Source organism: Orcinus orca, chromosome 4, assembly GCF_937001465.1.
Source record: "Orcinus orca chromosome 4, mOrcOrc1.1, whole genome shotgun sequence".
NCBI classification, from domain to species: domain Eukaryota; kingdom Metazoa; phylum Chordata; class Mammalia; order Artiodactyla; family Delphinidae; genus Orcinus; species Orcinus orca.
In genome coordinates, this window is record NC_064562.1 from 52,435,780 (window position 1) to 52,456,912 (window position 21,133).

General features: G+C 42.0%; 1 protein-coding gene and 1 long non-coding RNA gene across 9 annotated transcripts in view; one reads left to right on the forward strand and one right to left on the reverse strand.

Moving 5' to 3' along the window:
- LOC125964348 (uncharacterized) overlaps positions 1-21,133 on the forward strand; it is a 725,473-nt gene that overhangs the window by 545,581 nt on the left and 158,759 nt on the right. The window lies entirely within an intron of this gene.
- The window catches only part of SLC4A4 (solute carrier family 4 member 4), a 351,509-nt gene that overhangs the window by 294,324 nt on the left and 36,052 nt on the right, over positions 1-21,133 (reverse strand). For 2 of the 8 annotated variants that reach the window (XR_007477305.1, XM_049709597.1), the window contains exons 1-2: positions 11,897-11,963; positions 5,360-5,433 (exon numbers count right to left, since the gene is read on the reverse strand). Coding sequence is in view for 7 of the 8 variants with exons in the window: in XM_049709597.1 (XP_049565554.1) it covers positions 5,360-5,433; positions 11,897-11,907 (85 nt within the window). In the remaining variant the exon portion in view is untranslated. Of the gene's footprint in view, positions 1-5,359; positions 5,434-5,767; positions 5,949-11,896; positions 11,964-21,133 lie in introns of those variants that run through there. The other 6 variants (XM_049709593.1, XM_049709592.1, XM_049709595.1 and 3 more) reach the window with 4 other exon arrangements.

Consider the following 21,133-nt stretch of genomic DNA (forward strand, 5'->3'; position numbering starts at 1 on the left):
GGAAAACTCTGGGAAGGGATGTCTGACTCCAGTTTCAAAAACCCATGGAATTATCATCCAAGAAATCTATATACAAATATTTAATGTCACTGACACAGCAGGAGGTGTCAGAGAGCTAAGTATTGCCTGCTTTAGGCCCTCTGGCGGGCTTTCAGCTGGAGCCACAAGGAGAAAGCAGCAGGACACTGGGAAAGGTCTGCGTGGGCTCAACATGCTCTGGGAACCCAAGCATCAACCCTTAAACACCTCACCGCATTTCCTTCAAGCTCTCCAACGTGTGGATACATTGTTTCTTTCAAGAAGGCTTTTCCTTCAGCAATATTTGCCCAAGTATTTCCTCTGTACACACTGTTTCGGAGCAATTAGAGTGAACAGGAGAGAGGAGGTCAGCAAAATGCAACCGGACACTTACATCCTGCGCTCAGAATAGCACCCGCTTGGACTCAGCCCCTCCCTTCCCAGCTGATAGGTTTTCATTCACTCCTTCTCGGCAATTACGTTTTTGACCATTGTAATTATTAACAAATGTCCACCAGGCCCCACTTTTTCTTTAGCATACTACCTCCTCCAATACACATAAATACATCATCACAATATCCTCTAGTGAAAAATAGGTTTAAGTCATTATGATTTCATGTCTGTAAAATGTTGAGATCCTGACCTCCAAAAATACAAAAGCCACCATTTCATCATTTTAGTCTCTCTCCTCAAAATACAGAGCAGAGGAAGGAAGAAGAATAAGGTTGGAGGTGTTTTAGGGGCTTTTTTTTCTTATCAATATAAATGATATAAATATATCAATGATCTTTGCAAAATCAAATGGGATTAATAGCAAACATAGGATCATCAGAGACTATATCATCTCATTTGACTAAGAGAAGTAAGAGAACCAAATTTCTAACTAAAAAAATTTAAACAAAGATTTTAGAGGACTATATAAAGTAATTCTATATATGCTTCATTTAGTTTATTTACACATTCATTTATTCATTCTTTCTTTTAACAAAATATTTAGTGAACGTCTACTTTGTTCCAGACCCTGTCCAACTTTTTTACTTTTATTTCCCTAAAAATAACCTTCCTGTAAATTCCATGCAGTTTCAACCATACTCTCTCTCTTAATATCCATCAGTAGACATGAGAATTTGTAGAATTATTCTTCCATTTGGACAGATGGGAGCACACTTCCTTTTGGACTTGGTTTTCAATGGAAGAGGAAAACCACCCCAATATATCATAATGGCATTTAGAGCACCGATCAAACTTCAGAAATGCAGACCCATTTCAGCCAATATTGTCTTGCTGTACTTTATGCTTCCTGAGTTGCTGGGTAGGCTTGATGTTAAGAAAAGGCCCCTCCTCGTGAAGTCAGAGTTGCCAAGGCTTGCCGGGGAGTTACCTAGCCTTGCAGAGCCAAGGCTTTATCTCAAGGATAAGGTGGAGTTTGCTCTTTTTCCCCTATTGCAAAATATGAGAATATTAAGTAATCTGTTTATATCATACAGATCCAAAATCCTGGCTGACTTTTTAACGGATAAAATATCCATAGAATTTCTTCCTCTAGAAAAAGCTACCTGGGATCTTTCTTCCTATCTCAACCCCAGTTCACCCAACAAAGTTTGCCAATTTCCATTAAGTGTGTTTGAAATGAAAAATCAGTCTTGTTCGTCATAGTGGGCATTTCTGGGTCACTCTGGTAATGTCAATTTGTCATTTATAGACCAATTCTGTGGAAATGTCTGGGCGGGAGCCTTTTGGAACAGAAACAAATAAGATATCTGAAATGTTACAAATTTTAAATGAGTTTATCCACAGTAACCACTCTATGCCAAAAATGTTAGCTTTACAAAACACAGTAGAAGGTAGCCACTGAAAGAACAGACATACAAGCCTCTCTTTATTTTAAAGATTAAATTCGACACTTGGTTTCCTTTCTCAAGAGTATCTTTTTAAACCATTAACACAAATGCACAGGAGGCAAATTATGTGAAAACGAGCTTTAGGTCTTTAAATATATATCTCACATAGATAAATTCATTATTTAAACAGAAGATGACTCCTCTTCTGACTCACTCTATTCTTAGTGAGTTTTGCAGCTGATGGTTTTCTATTGAGTTTTTAGAATGTGGATTAAGTGTCACACCACCCACTGAGAGTAAAGTTGAAGCAGGTGAACTGAGGGTATGGTTGGAAATCTCAACCTGTCTCCCCTGCTCAGAGCTACAGCATTAGAAAGAACTACCAGGGAGCATCTGACTCTTCTTGCCTTCAGGCTGAGCTGAATCCAGTCACCCCAAACTGAGCGACCTTAAGAAGAACTTTCAAAGCATAAACATTTCAGAGTAACTAGAGTTACTGGAAGTCACCCTAATAATCATTTAATGGGAGTGCACCTTATTTGTGCAAATTACTTTAAGAAACAAAGTTTTATCTTAAGCTCACTTGTGCCAAGTGTGCTGCAATATACTTCAACCATGTTTATCCAAGAAGCCAAGAGAAATAAATACTTGGATAAAAGGAAACACATTTGATAACAGAAATGTTAGGTGTTCCAGCTCCTTCTTCTTCACCACACACATGCTTAAGGAAGGAAGCCCCTCAGCTCCTTGCCCTCTGAATTTCTGATCCTTAAGCCTGGAGCACTTACTTCCGCCATAAATGTACCAGAAACTCAGCTACTTCGTAACAAAAATAACAGTCTGCTTTCCTTCAAGTACACTCTATGCAATTAAAAATATGAGACAGACTCACATCCTTGTGGAAAACATTCCCCAAAATCTTGATTAGAAGTCTTGACAGTCAAGTCATCTGTTTCTTCACTCTCAACCACCGGGACCATGAATAAGCCATCAAGCCCATCTCCATTTCAACCTCTTTACACTTTCACCTAGAGTTACTACAAAATTTAAGTGCTAGGTGGGAAAGTGGATGAAGCCAGGTGAGAAAATGGGAGGGTCAACTGGGAGGGCACTGAATTAGAAACAACAGTTCCTAATTACTGTTTCATGACTTCTGCTATAAGGAGCCCACACTGTTGGATGTTCTCCACCAAATAATGGCCATAAGCAACCATCCTACAGGGCCTCAGGATTCAACCACAGGCAACTAGCTAAACATGCTTTGAAAGAAATGTAATCAACCCAAGCTCCACTCAATGTGAAAGATAATCATTAAAATAGAAGTCTTACCAGAATAGGAAAATACACAAAATCCATGTGGCAAGTTGAGTCATCACAAAGACAATTTTACAGATATCTCTACCTTTTGCCGTTTTTGTTTCTCCATAAAGAAACCCAGCTACAGATTTGTGTGCTATTCATTACAGTGTTGTCTTAATTTTGTGCTTGAAAATCAAGGGAAAAACTTCTTAGTCAAAGACTTAAGAAACCCATGTACAATATCCTACTGCAGTAGAGTGCTGTCAGTCCTATAGACCTTACAAATTCAAGAGGTGATTTACATCTCCTGTGAACTTAGCTAGAAGGTTATTCTCAAGGAACACACACACACACACACAGTACACATCTCACCCCCACGCTTTCTCACAGATTTTTCTACTTTAATTGTCCTGAAATTATAGGATATTTGCTCATTCCTACAATATTTCTTATATCCATATGCTATAACTTTAAGATTCTTATCTCCCCTTTGACACTGGGACAGTGACAGAGTCAGCACAATGAAGACTTAGCAGCATGGGTTACTAGAATCTTCAGACAAAAGTTTCACTATTTTGCTTTCACTAACTTGGCATTTTCCCACAGTCATGTTGTAAAAGTGCAAGGAACCCATAAAACAATATGAAAGAAAATATTGTGGTTTCCTTTTTCCTAAGAAACGTAGGCATCAAATTCTTATTATTCAGTCTCAAGAGCATACATGTGGCAAGTAGGGAGATGGGGGGCTGGGGGAACCAACACTCCAGCACTACAGGGTCAGAAGAAACTTACCTAGGAAACATAATGGCCACACTATTCACACTATCCCAGGTGGCACAGGAGTATCACTTGCCTGGGACCTGGTGTTCAGTCTGGTTAACGAATCACTCCAGAACACACAGTATCCACCTTCTTTTTCCCAACTCCACCACCCGTCTGGTCCAAGTCTTGGTAGGCATTAAGTAATTACCAAATGGTACCCATCAGACTGGAGTTTCCAAAATACATATGAATCCTTTCTCAGGTGATTTTAAAGGGCAGAATTTAAGACATGGTTCACCAGGAAGTCTTACTTAACTTTATGAGTACTTTCTAGAACCTTGATTGTTTTTAAAACTGTCATTATAAATGTTGTATACCTGTCACGCCTTCAAATAATTATTTTAATAAATATTAATTAAGCCCTGCTTTATGACTGTCAAATAAATAGTATTATTCCCACATCATTGATAAGTCAAGAGACAAGAGAAGAAAAGGCACACTGAAAGCACCATAGCACCAGCTAAAATTTAACTCTTATTTGATTTTCAACTGGCACTGGAGAACATTAATAAAAGAGGTCCTAGAGATTTTTTAAGTAAAAACTGCTTGTCTCAGAAACTAACACACCATTGTAAAGCAATTATACTCCAATAAAGATGTTAAAAAAAGAAAAGAGTAAGAGCGACAACATCAAGAAAGGGTCTACAGATATAGATATTGAAAAGATAATAATAGAATATTATAATAGACTTTTGGATAGTAAAAAAATAAACTACCCAAACTCAGTCCAAAAGTGTATAGATACAGTGAATAGATAAATGTATTCATTCATTAAATAAACTGAATTTGTAATTAAAAACTTTCCCACAAAGAAAAGTAGCCCCAAGTGGCTTCCCTGTTTAAAAAAAAAAAAAAAAAATGCTTGTCCATCTTTTCTTAACTGAGACACATCCATAATTACCACTCTTTAACTCCTCAGCTTAGCCCCATGTTTCCTGCAGTAATGGTATCGTTCTCTCTCTGCAACATCTGTTTTTCTACCCTGCAGGCTATAAGAAAGAATATTAGAAGATACTGCCAAATACATTTATATAAATCTAGCAGCTTTCCTGAATTAGTCATTGGAAGGTAGTTAATATTATCTGGCAAAATATTTATTTTTGACAGAGAGGCACAGCTAACACAGGCACCTGCTTCAAAGTAAGACCTTTTTGTTGTTGTTGTCAATCATGCGGGACAACACTGATTCAGATTCTGATGGTCCACGGAAGTTCTTAGAATTACTCTGTGTTGAAGCAAAATGTGGAGATTAATGAAACTCCACAGATAGGCTTGGGTTTTTAACTTCAAAATTATAAGATACATGAAATGCATGAGTGCTATTATTTACAAAGACATATGTATATGAATATACACTTCCCCAGACCCAGCGAGCTCACCTTCTACTTCTTCTTCATCACACACATGCTTAAGGAAGGAAGCCCCTCTGTCCAGGACAGCTTCATCCTCCATCCTATAGTAATAAAAAAGAAAAAAAGAATGCTCAGACTTCTCCTGGAGTGAGCCACTGGACACAGCCCAGCTTCTGGGCAGGTGAACCTGCAAGCTGCTGTTCATGTTAACAGGGCAGAGTCCCTCTTCCTTTGGTGTCTGCTGCTGCTTCACTCCTTCAGCTCTTCTCATTGGTGCTTGAGAATATGCCGGTCCCACATAGCTTCAGTTCTAACCTTGACAGGGCACCCACAGGGACAGGTAAGAGAAAATCATCTCGATCCTTTAGGCTGGATGCTGGGGGTTCTCCCCTTTGGGATGCGCCCCCAAAAAAAGATGAAAGGAAAAAAAAATACCAAGAGAGGAAGTTTGGTGTGCCTGGAGTGCTCGTGATGATCGTTTGTGGAAATCCAGCTTCAGTGCTTAGCTCTTTAAACACCCACTGCATAAAAATGTATACCCTCACACACACACACGCACACATGCACACCCACCCACGCACAGAAAGCGACAGGGAGTTAGGCTAGTGCACAGTGGAAGCCTAGCTTCCAGCCAGCCTCTTAATACCAGCACAGCCCAGTGTTCTCTGTTGAGTGGCAAGCTTTGAGTCACATGTTGGCCTTACGGAAATCTGACATCTGAGGATTATCCAGCAACCCGGCTTCGGCAACAGTCACATATATATGCCACCCATTCATTCATTTTCCACATTCTTAATCACACGTCTCTCTCTATGTATATCTGTCCCGTTAACTCTTCCCTGAAGGGCATAAAGTTCTTCATTTTGTAGCCACATTATGCTGTCCTCCTGTCTCCTTACATAATAGGATGTCTGCAATTTCCTATGCTAAATAAGACCTCAGGATCCAACCAAGTAAGGACAGCGTTTGTACGGCCTCCAGATGCCAAACATGTCTCTGGTTTATAGAATAAGTTAAGGTTTATTTCCATATTCTGTGACTTCTTTTCATTGCATTAACTTTGACATACAGAATTCCATGAACTCTATTTATAGTGAAAGCAGAAAGAAATCCCGAATTGCTCAAATGCTGCTTGTGTCGTACCGGTCTAGAAACAAAGAACGTTCTCTGAGGAGAGCTGTCCTATGTCATACCGTACATGAGCTCTACCAGAGAGTGAAATGTTCCCTCTGTATTCCATTCATCCAATTATATGCTCGGGTATTGAATACTGTACTGTAGGTCTGTTTTCCATACTGTCTGTATAACTTATTCTTGTGCTTCCCATATTTGCTATCATCTATGTGATATGCACTGAATCTTTTTCTTCCTTTCTATTTTAGGAGCATCTCACAAAGCAACCATCTGAGCTTAAAAAGTCAGAAATATGGTGTCAGGTAGACCCGGATTCAAAAAACCTAGTTCTACCTCTTAGTATTTCTATCACCTAGAGCAAAGTATCCAACTTTTTTGAGCCTTGGTTTTACCATCCCCAAAACAGGGGGAAATAATATCAACCTTGTAGGAAATTCAAATCAGGTAACACACATGAAAGCACTCAGTTTTGTGCCTAGCACCTGTTACATGTTTAATAAAGGTTTGTTTCCTTCCTTTCTTCTTCACCTGACCTTTATTGGTGGACAATGCCATTGAGAAACTCATTACTTTTGGAAACTTGCAGAATATCCTTTTTCAGGGATATGGGTCTTATACGTAAAAGTTCATCTTTTTTCCTTTTCTCTACTCAAACTAAAAATATAAAACTAAATAAAAACAGGACATGGATCAGCCAGCAGGATCACAGTAGAAAAGAAAATGCCTTGAAGATCTGAGAGGTCAAGTCAGTTACCAGCCTCTGTGAGCCTCTGGTTCCCATGAAGATTAAATAATCCAACATATTTACTGATTCAGCAAATATTTATTTAGTGTCTGCTATGTTCCTGGCACTCTTGAGAGGGAGGGGAATATATTTTTGAATAAGGCAGACAAAATGTCTCAAAAACTAATAATAAATAGATGAACAAGGTAATCTTAGCATTAATTGCTTTGCAGAAAAAAATAATAATAAGGCAGGGGGCTACTTAGCATAAAGTGGTTCAGATGTGGATTCTGAGGAGGTGACATTTGAGCAGAGATGAAAATGACAAGAAGGAACCAGGCATTTGACAATCTGAGGGCAGAACATTCCAAGCAAAGGGAATAGCAAGGGCAAAGGCCTTAAGGTGGGAAGAAGTTTAGCATGTTATAGGAACAGAGCAAGGTCAGTGAGCCTGCACAGATAGACAGGAGATCAACCGGAGGTGACAATGCAGGAGGGAATCAGGGCCATGCAGCTCATGGTAAGAAGTTAGAATTTTAGGTGTTACGGCAGCCTCTGAAGAGTTTCAAGATGGAAAGTGACTTGAGCTGTTTTGCCTTTTAAAGGATCACTCTGGGGCTTCCCTGGTGGCGCAGTGGTTGAGAGTCCACCTGCCGATGCAAGGGACACGGGTTCGTGCCCCGGTCCGGGAGGATCCCACATGCCGCGGAGCGGCTAGGCCCGTGAGCCATGGCCGCTGAGCCTGCACGTCCGGAGCCTGTGCCCCGCAACGGGAGAGGCCACAGCAGTAAGAGGCCTGCGTACTGCAAAGGGAAAAAAAAATAAAATAAAAAATAAAATAATAATAATAATAAAGGATCACTCTGGCTGCTATGTGAAAAGTGCATAGTCAGGAGACAAAAGAAACTAACAAACTATCTCAGGAGCCCAGGGAAGACTATGGGAGAAACAGGTTTCAGGGGAGGAACCAAGGGTTCTTTTCTGGCCACTTTATGGTTGAGATGCTTATTATATATTAAAAAAGAACTGTCAGGCACACAACTAGATGGAGGTCTAAGGCTAGAGCTCAGAAGCCTAAGGTTGGAGATAAAAATTGGGGAATCAATGAATAAAGCTAGTATCTGAAGCTATTACTAGATGAAATTCAGGAATAAAATACAGAAATAGAGGAGTTGACCTAAGATCCTGTGCCAGGCATGCTGGGCATGCCAACATTTACAAGCAGAGCAGAGGAACAAAAGCAGTCAATGAGGTAAGAGGAAAACCAGGACAGAGTGATGTCAAGGAAGTTGAGGAAAGAGGAGAGGGCCGTTATCGAGAGGCTGAGAAAGACGGAGACAGAGAAGAAAAACTTGGGTTTGGCAATATGGAGGTCATTGGTAACGATGACCAAAGTACTTCAAACATACCATGCACAGTGCTAGACACACAGGCAGCATTCAGTCATTCCCTCTTCTCTTTCCTGCCCTCCTCCATTCATTCATTCAGTAAATATTTGCTGAGTACCTACTAGGTGCCATGCACCCTTCTAGGCACTGGAGATACAGTGATGAGCAAGACAGACAGAGGCTCTAGTGTAATCATATCTGCCTTCTCGAAGACTTCCCCTAGCAATCTGAGGGCTGGTCCAAAGAACAAGACCCCATCAGTAATACAGCACTCGTAGACCTAGGTAAGGATGACAGCTTAATGGAGAAATTTCCTTAAAAGGCCTTGGAAACACAACAAAATCCTGGAGTCCTGTACTACTGCATCTACATTCATAGTACTGTCTCCCCTTCAGGAAACAAAGAGTAGTGTGGCCCACATTTCTTCTCAGAACAAACGCTTTCCATTCCTATCAACCTACAGAATCCAACACAATTTCCTGCAGAATATCATTTCTGCACCCCACCATTAATCACGCTGGTCCCAAAGTCATTTACTGACTTTTCACACATTTCCTAAATAAAATGTTTACTAGCCTTTGCACCTAAGCCCTTCCCAAAATCGCATACAACAAACAATCAAAGCAGAATTAAAGGAAGAAAGCAGTAACAATTGAAGGAGACCGTACAAACGTGAATGCCCAGAGCCCTCTTCCTGGGTGGAGAAAACCATCCAGCCTAACTGAAGCACTGTCCCCAGGCTCTGTCTGAGTTAGAGAGAGAATAATGGTTGGGGCATTCTTTGGCTCTTTGATACATAATTCACATTCCCTCCAAGACTATACATAGCAAGTAATTAGAAACCTAGTTCTTTCTGATGGACAATGCAGAGAATCTGTAAGCAGCCTCCTCCTCCCTGTAGGAAGTGAAAAAGAAAATGCAAACTGAAAATATAAAACCTGCACGCCCAAAGCAGCCCTCTCCCGGTCAAGACCAAGTGCAGCCTGGCACATCTGGGCTTTTGCACCAAGTACAGGGATTTTACAGCTTTCTTCCATCTTTACACCACAAGCGTCAATTATTTGGGTTTGTGTTCGCCCTCCCCACCAAATCCTCTCAGCAGTTGCTTGCTATTATTAGTAAGACAGAGATATCTTTCAAAATGACGGTCTGACCCAACCAGATTTCCCCTCTACCAGGAAGAAGAAATGAACTCATCTGGTCCCTAATCAGGCCCCCAAATCCATTCTGAAATGTTCCTTTCACACGAACTGCACTTGCTGAAAACAAAGAAGGGAAGGAGCATGCTTCTAAACAGCTCCCTAGGTTGCTCGCATCGCCAGCGTGAGGCAAAGTTCAGAACAGATTTGCAAGCTTCTCACCATCATCACGGGGATAAGGGTCATACCAGTCAGTATAAAATCCACACGGGGCCGATACTGCCTTCCTTCAACAGGGCCTCTGACAGTAGAAGTTCGACCCCTTCCCCAGAAGTCCACACAACGTGGGGCTTCTCTCATCCTCCATTATTCTGGGACACAAAAGTGATTTAACTGTAACACATGTCAAATCTGCTGCAAAACGGACCAGCTCTCAGCAGCCGGTCCTAATCACCGAACAGGCTTGTAAGGGTGACTTAAGCCCGGCACGAGAAACATGTGTGCAAAACTGTCAGCCATTGGGCCATGGGCACCCATCTACATTCCACTCCTCTGAGTTCCCACCCCTAGAGCCCTCGCCAACTGCCAACGTGCTCACCAGCTAGTCCACACAGAGCAAGCAGCTGCCACGCAGCCCGTCAGCAAGTGGCAGGCCGCCAGCACACAAGTTTCAGAATGTGAGCCCTGTCACAGTGCTGCTAAAGGTTGAAGGTCTTTGGTGTGCTAGCCTTTAGATTAGCCTCACTTGCCCTCCCACCTCCCTTCTCCCATCCCTCCCCTGTTCTGTCTCCCACGCCAGCATTTCACTCGTCTCTATAGTAACAGCATCTGGTTTCAGGGTTATAACTTTATGCAGAGCAATTCTCCTCCTAACTGAAGGCTTTTGCCAAAGGATGCACTAGCAGCAAAAAGGCTGCTGCTTAAGGTGGAGCCACGTGTTCCCTTGCCACCCCAGGACCGCGGCTAGGTTCTGAGCTGCAGGGTCACAGCCGCAGCAGCACCCAGACCCAGGAAAGCGGAAAACAGCCCTCTGACCTTGGCACACTGGTGTGTACACAGAGGAATCATTCTGGGGCTGTAGCCCCACTCCCAGAGCCAACCCCCTCTCCTCCACACCCTGTTCTCCACTTAACCAAGCCGCACGTGGATCGAATGAACAGTGGGGCTTTCTGACTGCTTCCAAAAAGGCACCAGACCATGGCACCCTAGGGAGCAGAACGGCTCCAGTTGTTCACAAGTCCATACCCGACTTGGACACCACCGGTTCTTTCCATGCGTACAACTTAATCAGTTAACCTCACATTAAAGCTCATCTCACTTTATCCTCACTAGCTGTTTACAACAGCAAGGGAACCCCATAATCTCTCACTTTACAACAGCTTTCCTGTGCACAGCAAATGTTTACACACATGTCCGCACACACCGAAGTGACGCACGCAGGGGAGTGGACAAATACCAGGAAGTGAAGAGTTGTATTATTAGTATTAGCTGTTGCTGTCGTGAAAATTATATTTACACTGTGCATAAGGGCCTTTCCTTGAGGACTAAAAGGGGTTCATCTCAAGTCTCAGAGCTCAAATGCAGGCTCTCCTTGCTCCTTGGCTGGTCTTAGATCAGATGGGAGGCAAAAAAATCAGTATTTTCACAGGTCTTTTTCAGGAGCCACACAGAATGCAACCACCAGTACTGACATCTAAAATTATACCCTCACACACACATCCCCGAATTCTATTTCCTATTCAACTCATCTCTAAGAAGTGGGGAACCGTTTTCATCACCCATTATTTGCCAACGTGATGTTTTCTTTCAAAGTTTGTAAACCACACAGTGTTTTACTGGTGCCTTTGTTGTTTTGGAAAATCTGCTGTCCACATTTTCAACGTACACATAAAGAACAACATCGGTTCTCCAAAGCACAGGCGACAGGGGAGAGCAATCCCAGTGGCTGCAAAGAGCACTGCCATCTCTCGGCAACACGTATTCACTACAGGGAAGTGGACAGCAGGGGCGGAGGAAAAGCTGCAACTGTTTCCTTCCTAACTTCACCTCGTCGGGTGCTGAGAGGGCCTTCCACTCCCGCAGGGAGGAAGGGAGAAGAACGCGGGTGTGGGCTTAACTGTAGAGACTCCTGGAGCTCTGGACGTAGGTGCTGGGAGAAAGAAACATCAATGTGGCAAACCTGATAAGCATGACTAATGGCAGAGGCGAGTCCCAGCGATCAGGCGGCAGCAAAGCAAAGCAAATCCCCTCCACAGAGTTCAGGAGTGCCCTCAGCAGTCTGGAAATGTAAACAGGCCCGAGGTCAGGGAGAAAGGGGTGACAGCCCCACACGAAATCAGACTGGATAAAAGGTGAAAATGGAATCCAGAGCAGGATCACGCCAAACATAATTCTGGATATATGAACTGCATTAAAAGTTCATTTGCACTCTTGGGCATTTATCCTAAAGAAGTGAAAACTTATGTTCACACAGAAACCTGTACATGAATGTTCAGAGCAGCTTTATTTGTAATAGCCAAAAACTAGTAATTAGCCCAGATGTCTTTCAACAGGTGAATGGTTAAACCAACTGGTATATCCATACCGTGGAATACTGCTTAGCAATAAAAAGAAACAAACTATTGGTGAAAAAAAAGTAAATTGAATGAATCTCCAAGAGATTAGGCTATGAAAAAGGCCAATCCCAAAAGGTTACATACTGTATGGTTCCATTTAGACAACATTTTTGAAATGACAAAATTTTAGATGCGAAGGACAGGTTAGTGGTGACCAGAGTATAGAGATGGCAGTGGGTGGTGCTCACAGTTATAAAAGAGCAACATGAAAGGTCCTTGCTGAGTTGGTCCTGTTCAGCATCTTACCTTGGTGATAAATACACGAATCTACATAGGTGATAAAATTGTACAGAACTGAAAACACACACATACGCCCATACAAAGAAATGACTACAAATAAAACTGAGGAAATCTGAATAAGTGGATCATTAAGTGATCAGTGAATCATATCAGTGCCAAAATCCTGGTCGTGATACTGTACTAAAGTTTTGCAAAATGTTAATGGTGGGGAATACTGGCAGTATACAAGTGATCTCTCTGTATTATTTCTCAAATATACATGTGAATCTACAATTATTTCAATAAAAATTTCAATTTAGAAAAGGTCATTTCAAATCTGCTTTTTAAAATTTCCCCTGGAAACTTTATTTAATACGATGGCCAGTTACAGAAGCTGGTCCATCTACACATATGCAGAATCAGGTAAAAGTGAGTGCAAATCCCAGATGTGCCCTTTAGTAACTGTGTAACCTTGGGAAAGTTAGTTAACTTCTCGCTTCAGTGTACTTTAAAATGACCCTAAAACACTTCATAAGTGATTTAGGGTATTAAGTAAGTAAGTTCCCAGAGTAAATATATTCAATTAATTTTAGTTCAATCTAAATCTAAGGTCCCAAGGGTCCAGAGAGTATAGTAGAGTTATTAACAGTCTTACAAGCCCAAAGGTCTAGTTCTGTCCCCGTAAGCAAATGCACGGGAGTGTCAACTGGGGAGACCAGCAATAAACTGCCCCTCAAGGCCAAGGATCAAACTCCTCTCTCCCATCTTCTGCATGTTGGGGCAAGGTCTCCTGCACTGTCCTCAGACTGCTGACTGAGCTCTGAAAGGCTGGAGCAGGCTCAGCAATAAAGGACAGGGAAAGAACTAGTAGCAGGATGGAGACAGCATGAAGGGAGAGGAAGGGCCTGGAGGCTCAGGGGAGGTGACAGATGAAGGGAGAAATTGTAGACAGGGTGTTAAGTGCTGAAAAGGGAACGGCTTGCCTGACCCCCTGGGACATCTGCCTGACTTACCCTTACACCCTTTAATTTTTTTTAATGGGCTGATCCACTTGCTTCTGATCCATATGCTTCTGCTTCTGACCAGACTTCCTACATCAAAAATTCAGCACTTTGCCCACCGAAAGTTTTCTCAGAGTTTTGACTGTTAGGAACAGGAAAAGGAGGCTCCCTTCTCAACTCTTAACTTTCAACTGCCCTTCTTCAAGGGCCCAGGTATGAAAACAGAAAGGTCCTAAGAGAGAGTTCAGGCGAGAACTGGAAGGCTGGGGCTACTCCATGGGAGAGCCAGGAGGGAAGCAGTGGGCACATCCATCCTGTCCCCGAAATCCTCCCTGCGGCCAGCCCTCCAGCCAAGAGCCAGACCGAACCAGCAGCCAAGTAAAGAAGGCAGAGCAAAGGAAAGAAGGGGAGGCCCACAGGGTAAAAGTGGGGGAAAGGGCATCTATAGCTGGAAACCCATCCTGCAACGCATGCGCCAACATGTCCAGGCTTAGAAGTGAGTGTATCGGGGCTGGAATGCTACCTGCCCTCCCACCAATGGCTTCTAACTGATCTTCCTGGCTCTGGACTCACTCCCCACTTATCCATCCATCTACAGAACAAATCTGGTATCATTCTTCTTTTAAAGATCATTCATTACATTGAAGATGAAGTCCAAACTGCTCAACATGAAATTTAAGGCTTATCATGAGCCCTTCCACACGTAGCTCTGGCCACTCTCCACGCCATTCCATTCCCTGAACAGGCTACCATGCCTTCGTGTGCGTGCTGTTTCCTCTAAATACCATGTCATCCTAGTTAACCCATTCTTCAAGATCCAACTCTCTAGAATGCTCTCTACACTCTCAAACACATCCTTCCCCAAGAAGAGCCATGCTTCTTCCTCTGTTCTCCATTGGCTCCTTGAACGTGTCTGCTTCTCACGCAGCAGGTACAACACTGCACTATCATTTATTTAACCTCAAGCAACTGTCCTTGGACACATCATGGCAGTTGTCCCCACCACCGTATGAGGTCTTTGAGAGTGAGTATCATCTTTCTAGAGCCTTTCTACCTCCAGGGTCAAGCATAGGCGCTACACATAGTAAGTACTCATCAAATGTTGATGAATGAATGGATTGATCAATCAACCATTGAGGAAGGGGTACAGTGAGGGTACATACATGTTTGGTCCTAAGTGCATCTCTAAGTGTAAAGACCCTATATGTAGTTTTCAAACATGAACCCCATACACAAGCTAACTTTCAATTACTTGTCAAAACACTGATTTGCTCCAAAGTCAGAGGGGGAAATGGCTATGTTGTATCCCTTGAAAAATGTTACGTCTATGGATGAATTAAGTGATTTTTTAAAGAATAATCTTAACTATCTAATTTTTTCCTTATTGCCTAACTTTAGAACTTAACCTTTCACATAGACCGTAACTGCATTGTGATATGCAGAATTAAGTTCAAATGAGAATTTCCCCTTGTCTGCTTAAAACTAAAAACTTAAGAGGTACCTAGATCTGTCACATAGTAGGTTCTAAGTAAATATGTGCTTAACGACTATATGAATGAATGAACTTAAATCACAGCTTATACTGCTTTAAAAATCCAGAAGAGGGCTTCCCTGGTGGCGCAGTGGTTAAGAATCTGCCTGCCAAAGCAGAGGACATGGTTCGAGCCCTGGTCCGGAAAGATCCCACATGCCGTGAAGCAACTAAGCCTGTGCACCACAACTACTGAGCCTGTGCTCTAGAGCCCGCGAGCCACAACTGCTGAAGCCCGCGTGCCTAGAGCCTGTGTTCCGCAACAAGAGAAGACACCACAATGAGAAGCCCCCACACCACAACGAAGAATAGCCCCCGCTCGCCGCAACTAGAGAAAGCCCACGCGCAGCAACGAAGACCCAATGCAGCCAAAAACAAATAAATAAATTTTAAAAAATAAATTAATTAAAAAAAAATCCAGAAGAAGCATGAGAAGCTATGAGAAAGCTCAATTTTGTTCCTCAGGCCTGAAACTGGACAAATAAAACTCTGTAATGTGTTTAGGTAAACCAATACAGAAGCTGGATAGCAACTACCTGCAAAAGGAAATTAGGATTTGAAATGTCAACATAAACTTTGAGGTCTGGAAATTGCAGCCTAACTTTAAATTTATACATAGTTAATGTTAATTGTCTGTAGTAATTAGTACAGGGATAGCCCGGATATCCAGAGTTAATTCATACTTCTCATTTGAGTCTGTGACTTTGCATACATTCATTGTGGCTTCTACAGTGACCTCAGGTCAGATCCAGGTTGGAAGGTGGATGGGGACTCCAGAGTAGGTGTTTGTTCCAGGACACAGTGCTGGGAGTCAGCTGAATGGCATCTGCGCAGGTACAGCTCCTGAGATCCCACCTCTGACACCCAGAGCTAACAGTGGAGAAAGCAGCCTTCCCTTCCCAACCCTACCCAAAGTGGCAGCCACACCATTCACATCTTCCATCTTGAACCACCACATCTGCTGGCAAGGACAAGGCTCCTGGCATTTTATTGAGCTCTTGCTACATGCCAGGCAATGTGTTAAGCACCATGCATGCATTATTTCATTCATGATGCTGTAAAATTTTGCCCAGCTGGCTTAATAATAAGACAGGGATGAAGGTTTTAGCTAAAGGACTTCAATACCTGTAATAATGTAGGGACTGAGAGTAGGGATTCTCATCATCGATTAATTCCTTAAAAGTCCCATGTTTAAAACATTTTCTACATGCCAGGTATTGTGCTAAGCACTTTACAATGCTTGTTTGATTCAATCCTCATGACAACCCCATAAGGTAAATACTTTTAACATACCCATTTACAGTTGTAATTTGAAGTTAATAATTTACCCAAAATCACACAGCAAGTGTGACAAGAAGACCAGGCAGGAAGTTTAACTTAACCACTCTCTCATACTCCTTCAAAATTAACCAACCGATGTCCATCAGGGATTACCTTCAAGAATTTTTTTTCATATTACTTAACTTCAGTATGCCTTCCTATAACTTCAAATTATATCACTTACACTCACCTCTTTCCCTATCTTGGTGTATCTATGGGCCAGAAGTTGAAGTATCCTCTAACAGGCTTCCCAAATAAATGTCTTTATTTTTATTCAGCAAACACTTAGGTTAAGCTTACTATGTGCCAGCCACTGCTGTAACTGCTTTACAAATATCATCAGCTCATTTCATTCTCACAATAATCTAATGAGGTATGTACCATTTTTATCATCAACATCTCTGAGGCACAGCGAGATTTAGTTACTTACCCGAAGTCACACAGCTAATAACTGTCGAAGTCAGGATTGAAACCCAGGTGGTCTAGATCTATAGGTCTGTACTCTTAACCACTACATGTCATGCTGCCTCCCTTTAGCTAATTTGATTAATCTGTTCCAAACTCTTTAGGAACCCAGGATCACAAATTTAAACAGATCTTTGGTGAAAGAGCAGACTCACCAGAATACCTACAGAGTATACAGACCCTTGACATTCATAAAACTCCTCCCCAACCCTGTTTTGCAAATGCTCAAATTCACAAATATCACCGTAACATACAATTTCTGATATAATGTGTGGTCAAGTGTAACTATACGAGTTTCTGAATTCCCAAGGAAAAGAAGGCTACCGGGATGACAGGCAGTGCAGGGGGTGGGCCATCCACCAGGCTCAGTCTGGGCTCACCAGTGGCACAGGGGGTCACCACTAATGTCTCTATAAAGCACAAATGACTACATGGTATGACCCTTCAGGGCTCCCCGCAAATAGCCGAAATCACAATTGTTAGGTTCACACAGGCCAAGGATCTACTGTACCAAAGTCAGAAGAGTACATCGCTCATGATACGGGCTCTACCATTAAGCAGAAAACCGACTTTATCTCATAAACTTTATAAGCACAGTTCACTGTTTCATGAAGATACTTCTCTAGCCTATTTTCCCTTACCAATGTCTCTTTCCACAATACTGTTCAAAGTTTATCCTTCATTTTCCTCAAGGAATTTCTCAGTGTATATACTTGTGATCAAATTTTCCAAAGTTTAACTTCTCTACTCATTCAGTTAACCAATTTATTGAGTGGCTACTATGAATAGGCCTTATTCTAGGCACTAAGGATAAATCCATAGTGGAAAAACATACAATCAACAAAATTCAAAAGTAAATTGTATAATATGTTAGGGGGTGATACTGCTATGGAAAAATGTAAGCAAGGAAGAGATTTAAGGAGTGCTGGTGGGATGGGGTGGGAGCAGAGTGACTCCCAGTGGCTAGAGCAGTGTAGGATAGGAGATAAGTCCAGAAAGGTCAAACTAAAGGAGGGGCAGGCTGCATGGCCTGGGAGGCTATTCAAAGGTCTTTGACATTTACTCTGAGCAACTAGAAACCACTGGGGGTTTCTGAGCAGCCATAATATTTCCTCAAGCTTACAGTCTTCTTTACTTTTTAAATCTTTGTCATTATATAAACATTTCCATTAAGGTCCTCCCCGGAACCTAATTCTACTCAGAAGGTCTTCCAAGGGCCACAGCACAGAAGGTACAGGCAGGGTCTGCTGGGGCAGCTTCCTACAGCAGCCAGGCCGGAGCCGGCTTCAGTCCTCTGTGTGCAGATCAAGGAGCGGACCAACCCACCTTAGAAGACTTTACCCCCAGCGTTTAGCACCTACACACTGACTTCCACCTCATGTCAGTCCTCTGAACTAAGGCCAATCTGCATTAACTTATTCATATACTCATTATTAACTTCTGCCAAACTAGCCTTGAAGTTCATGACTTATGTAGTTGCCACCTGAATCCTCACCTACCTAAATTTGCCCCAGAGATGGCAGCTCTCAGTGTTAGAAGATGCCAAAGCAGATGACTAACACGTAGGTATCAAGAGAATAATGTGGAATGGATTTTTTGGTGGCTTTTTAACACCCATGACTCAAATCTATGCTTTAAATAATAAAGGAATATGTTTAAAGTTGTTTTTAACAGTAAATTTTCTGGATTAATCTTGTAAGAACACAAAGGACATGGAAAGATTGCAAATTCCTTAGTTACATCTATTGTATTTTAGGAAAAATGCACTCAGCTTGTCAACCCTTGTCTAATGATGGAAGAAATACTTGTATGGCTCTAGTGGCTTCTTAGCAAGGAGTGGGCCACCCCAGAGAAGCATGGTACTCCCTAACTTAAAAACACCCTCTTTAACTCTGGTAGATTAAAAAGAAACCTACCAGATATAACTATCAAATGCAAAATGCAGGTTGAGATCCTGATTTGAACAAATCACCTGGTTTTAAAAAAATAGGGGGCACAATTAAGGAAGCTTGAATATTTAATTGAGTATTAGATGATACTAACAAATTACTGTTAATTTCTATTAGGTATGATAATAGTATTGGGTTTTTTAATGTATTTATTTCTTAGAAATATTTTATTAATTGGTAAAATAACACAATGTAGGATTCGCTTTAAAATCTTCCAGCCAAAAAAAAAGCTGGGGGTGTGTGAGACAAGATTGGCAACATATCGGGAATTGTTGAAGCTGCATAATGGTAGATGGGAGTTCCTGTACAATTCTCTCCTCTTTTGTTCATGTTTGAAATATTCCAAAATAAAAAGCTTTTTAAAAAATTCCAGGTGGCCAACACTTTCTGGGGGGAAGGGGTTGGTGGCGCCGGGAGCAGTTAGTGAGCCGCACCGCAAACAAGAGCTCACACACACACACATACAAACACACAGGTGCGCGCACGCGTGCACATCCACACATGCACCCACTGTGTCTCCAGGCAGCGGCCATGGCCGCATCCCCGACAGCAGCTCCAGGCAAAGTGACAGAGGACAGTGCTGTGATTTGACCAAGTGGACATCACCTTCAGTCAGTCCCCAGCCATCTGCTGTGTAGCTGACAGGCTCTTGGTGCTCCGGCCAGGTGTCAAGCCTGAGCCTCTGAGGTGGGAGAGCCAAGTCCAGGACATCGGTCTACCAGAGACCTCCTGGCCCCATGTAATATCAAACGGCAAAAGCTCTCACACAGATCTCCATCTCAACACTAAGACCCAGCTCCACTCAACGACCAGCAAGCTACAGTGCAGGACACCCTATGCCAAACAACCAGCAAGACAGGAACACAACCCCACCCATTAGCAGAGAGGCTGCCTAAAATCATAATAAGGTCACAGACACCCCAAAACACACCACCAGACGTGGTCCTGCCCACCAGAAAGACAAGATCCAGCCTCATCCACCAGAACACAGGCACCAGTCCCCTCCACCAGGAAGCCTACACAACTCACCGAACCAAACTAAGCCACTGGGGGCAGACACCAAAAACAATGGGAACTACAAACCTGCAGCCTGCAAAAAGGAGACCCTAAACACAGTAAGTTAAGCAAAATGAGAAGACAGAGAAATACACAGCAGATAAAGGAGCAATGTAAAAACCTACCGGACCAAACAAATGAAGAGGAAATAGGCAGTCTACCTTAAAAAGAATTCAGAGTAATGATAGTAAAGATATCCAAAATCTTGGAAATAGAATGGAGAAAATACAAGAAACATTTAACAAGGACCTAGAAGAACTAAAAAACAAACAAACTGATGAACAACACAATAAATGAAATTTAAAATTCTCTAGAAGGAATCAATAGCAGAATAACTGGAGCAGAAGAACGGATAAGTGACCTGGAAGATAAAACAGTGGAAATAACTACCACAGAGCAGAAAAAAGAATGAAAAGAATTGAGGACAGTCTCAAAGACCTCTGGGACAACATTAAACGCACCAACATTTGAATTATAGGTGTCCTAGAAGAAGAAGAGAAAAATAAAAGGGACAGAGAAAATATTTGAAGAGATTATAGTTGAAAACTTCCCTAATATAGGAAAGGAAATAGTCAATCAAGTCCAGGAAACACAGAGAGTCCCATACAGGATAAATCCAAGGAGAAACACGTCAAGACACATATTAATCAAACTATCAAAAATTAAATATAAAGAAAACATATTAAAGCAGCAAGGGAAGAGCAACAAATAACGTACAAGGGAATCCCCATAACGTTAACAGCTGATCTTTCAGCAGAAACTCTACAAGCCAGAAGGGAGTGGCAGGACACATTTAAAGTGATGAAAGGGGAAAACCTACAACCAAGATTACTCTACCAGCAAGGATCTCATTCAGATTTGACAGAGAAATTAAAACTTTTACAGACAAGCAAAAGCTGAGAGAATTCAGCACCACCAAACCAGCTTTACAACAAATGCTAAAGGAACTTCTCCAGGCAGGAAACACAAGAGAAGGAAAACATCCACAGTAACAAACCCAAAACAATTAAGAAAATGGTTAATAGGAAAATATATATCGATAACTAACTTAAATGTAAATGGATTCAATGCTTCCAATAAAAGACGTAGACTGGCCGAATGGTTACAAAAACAAGACCCGTATATATGCTGTCTACAAGACACTCACTTCAGACCTAGGGACACATACAGACTGAAAGTGAGGGGATGGATAAAGATATTCCATGCAAATGGAAATCAAAAGAAAGCTGGAGTAGCAATTCTCATATCAGACAAAATACA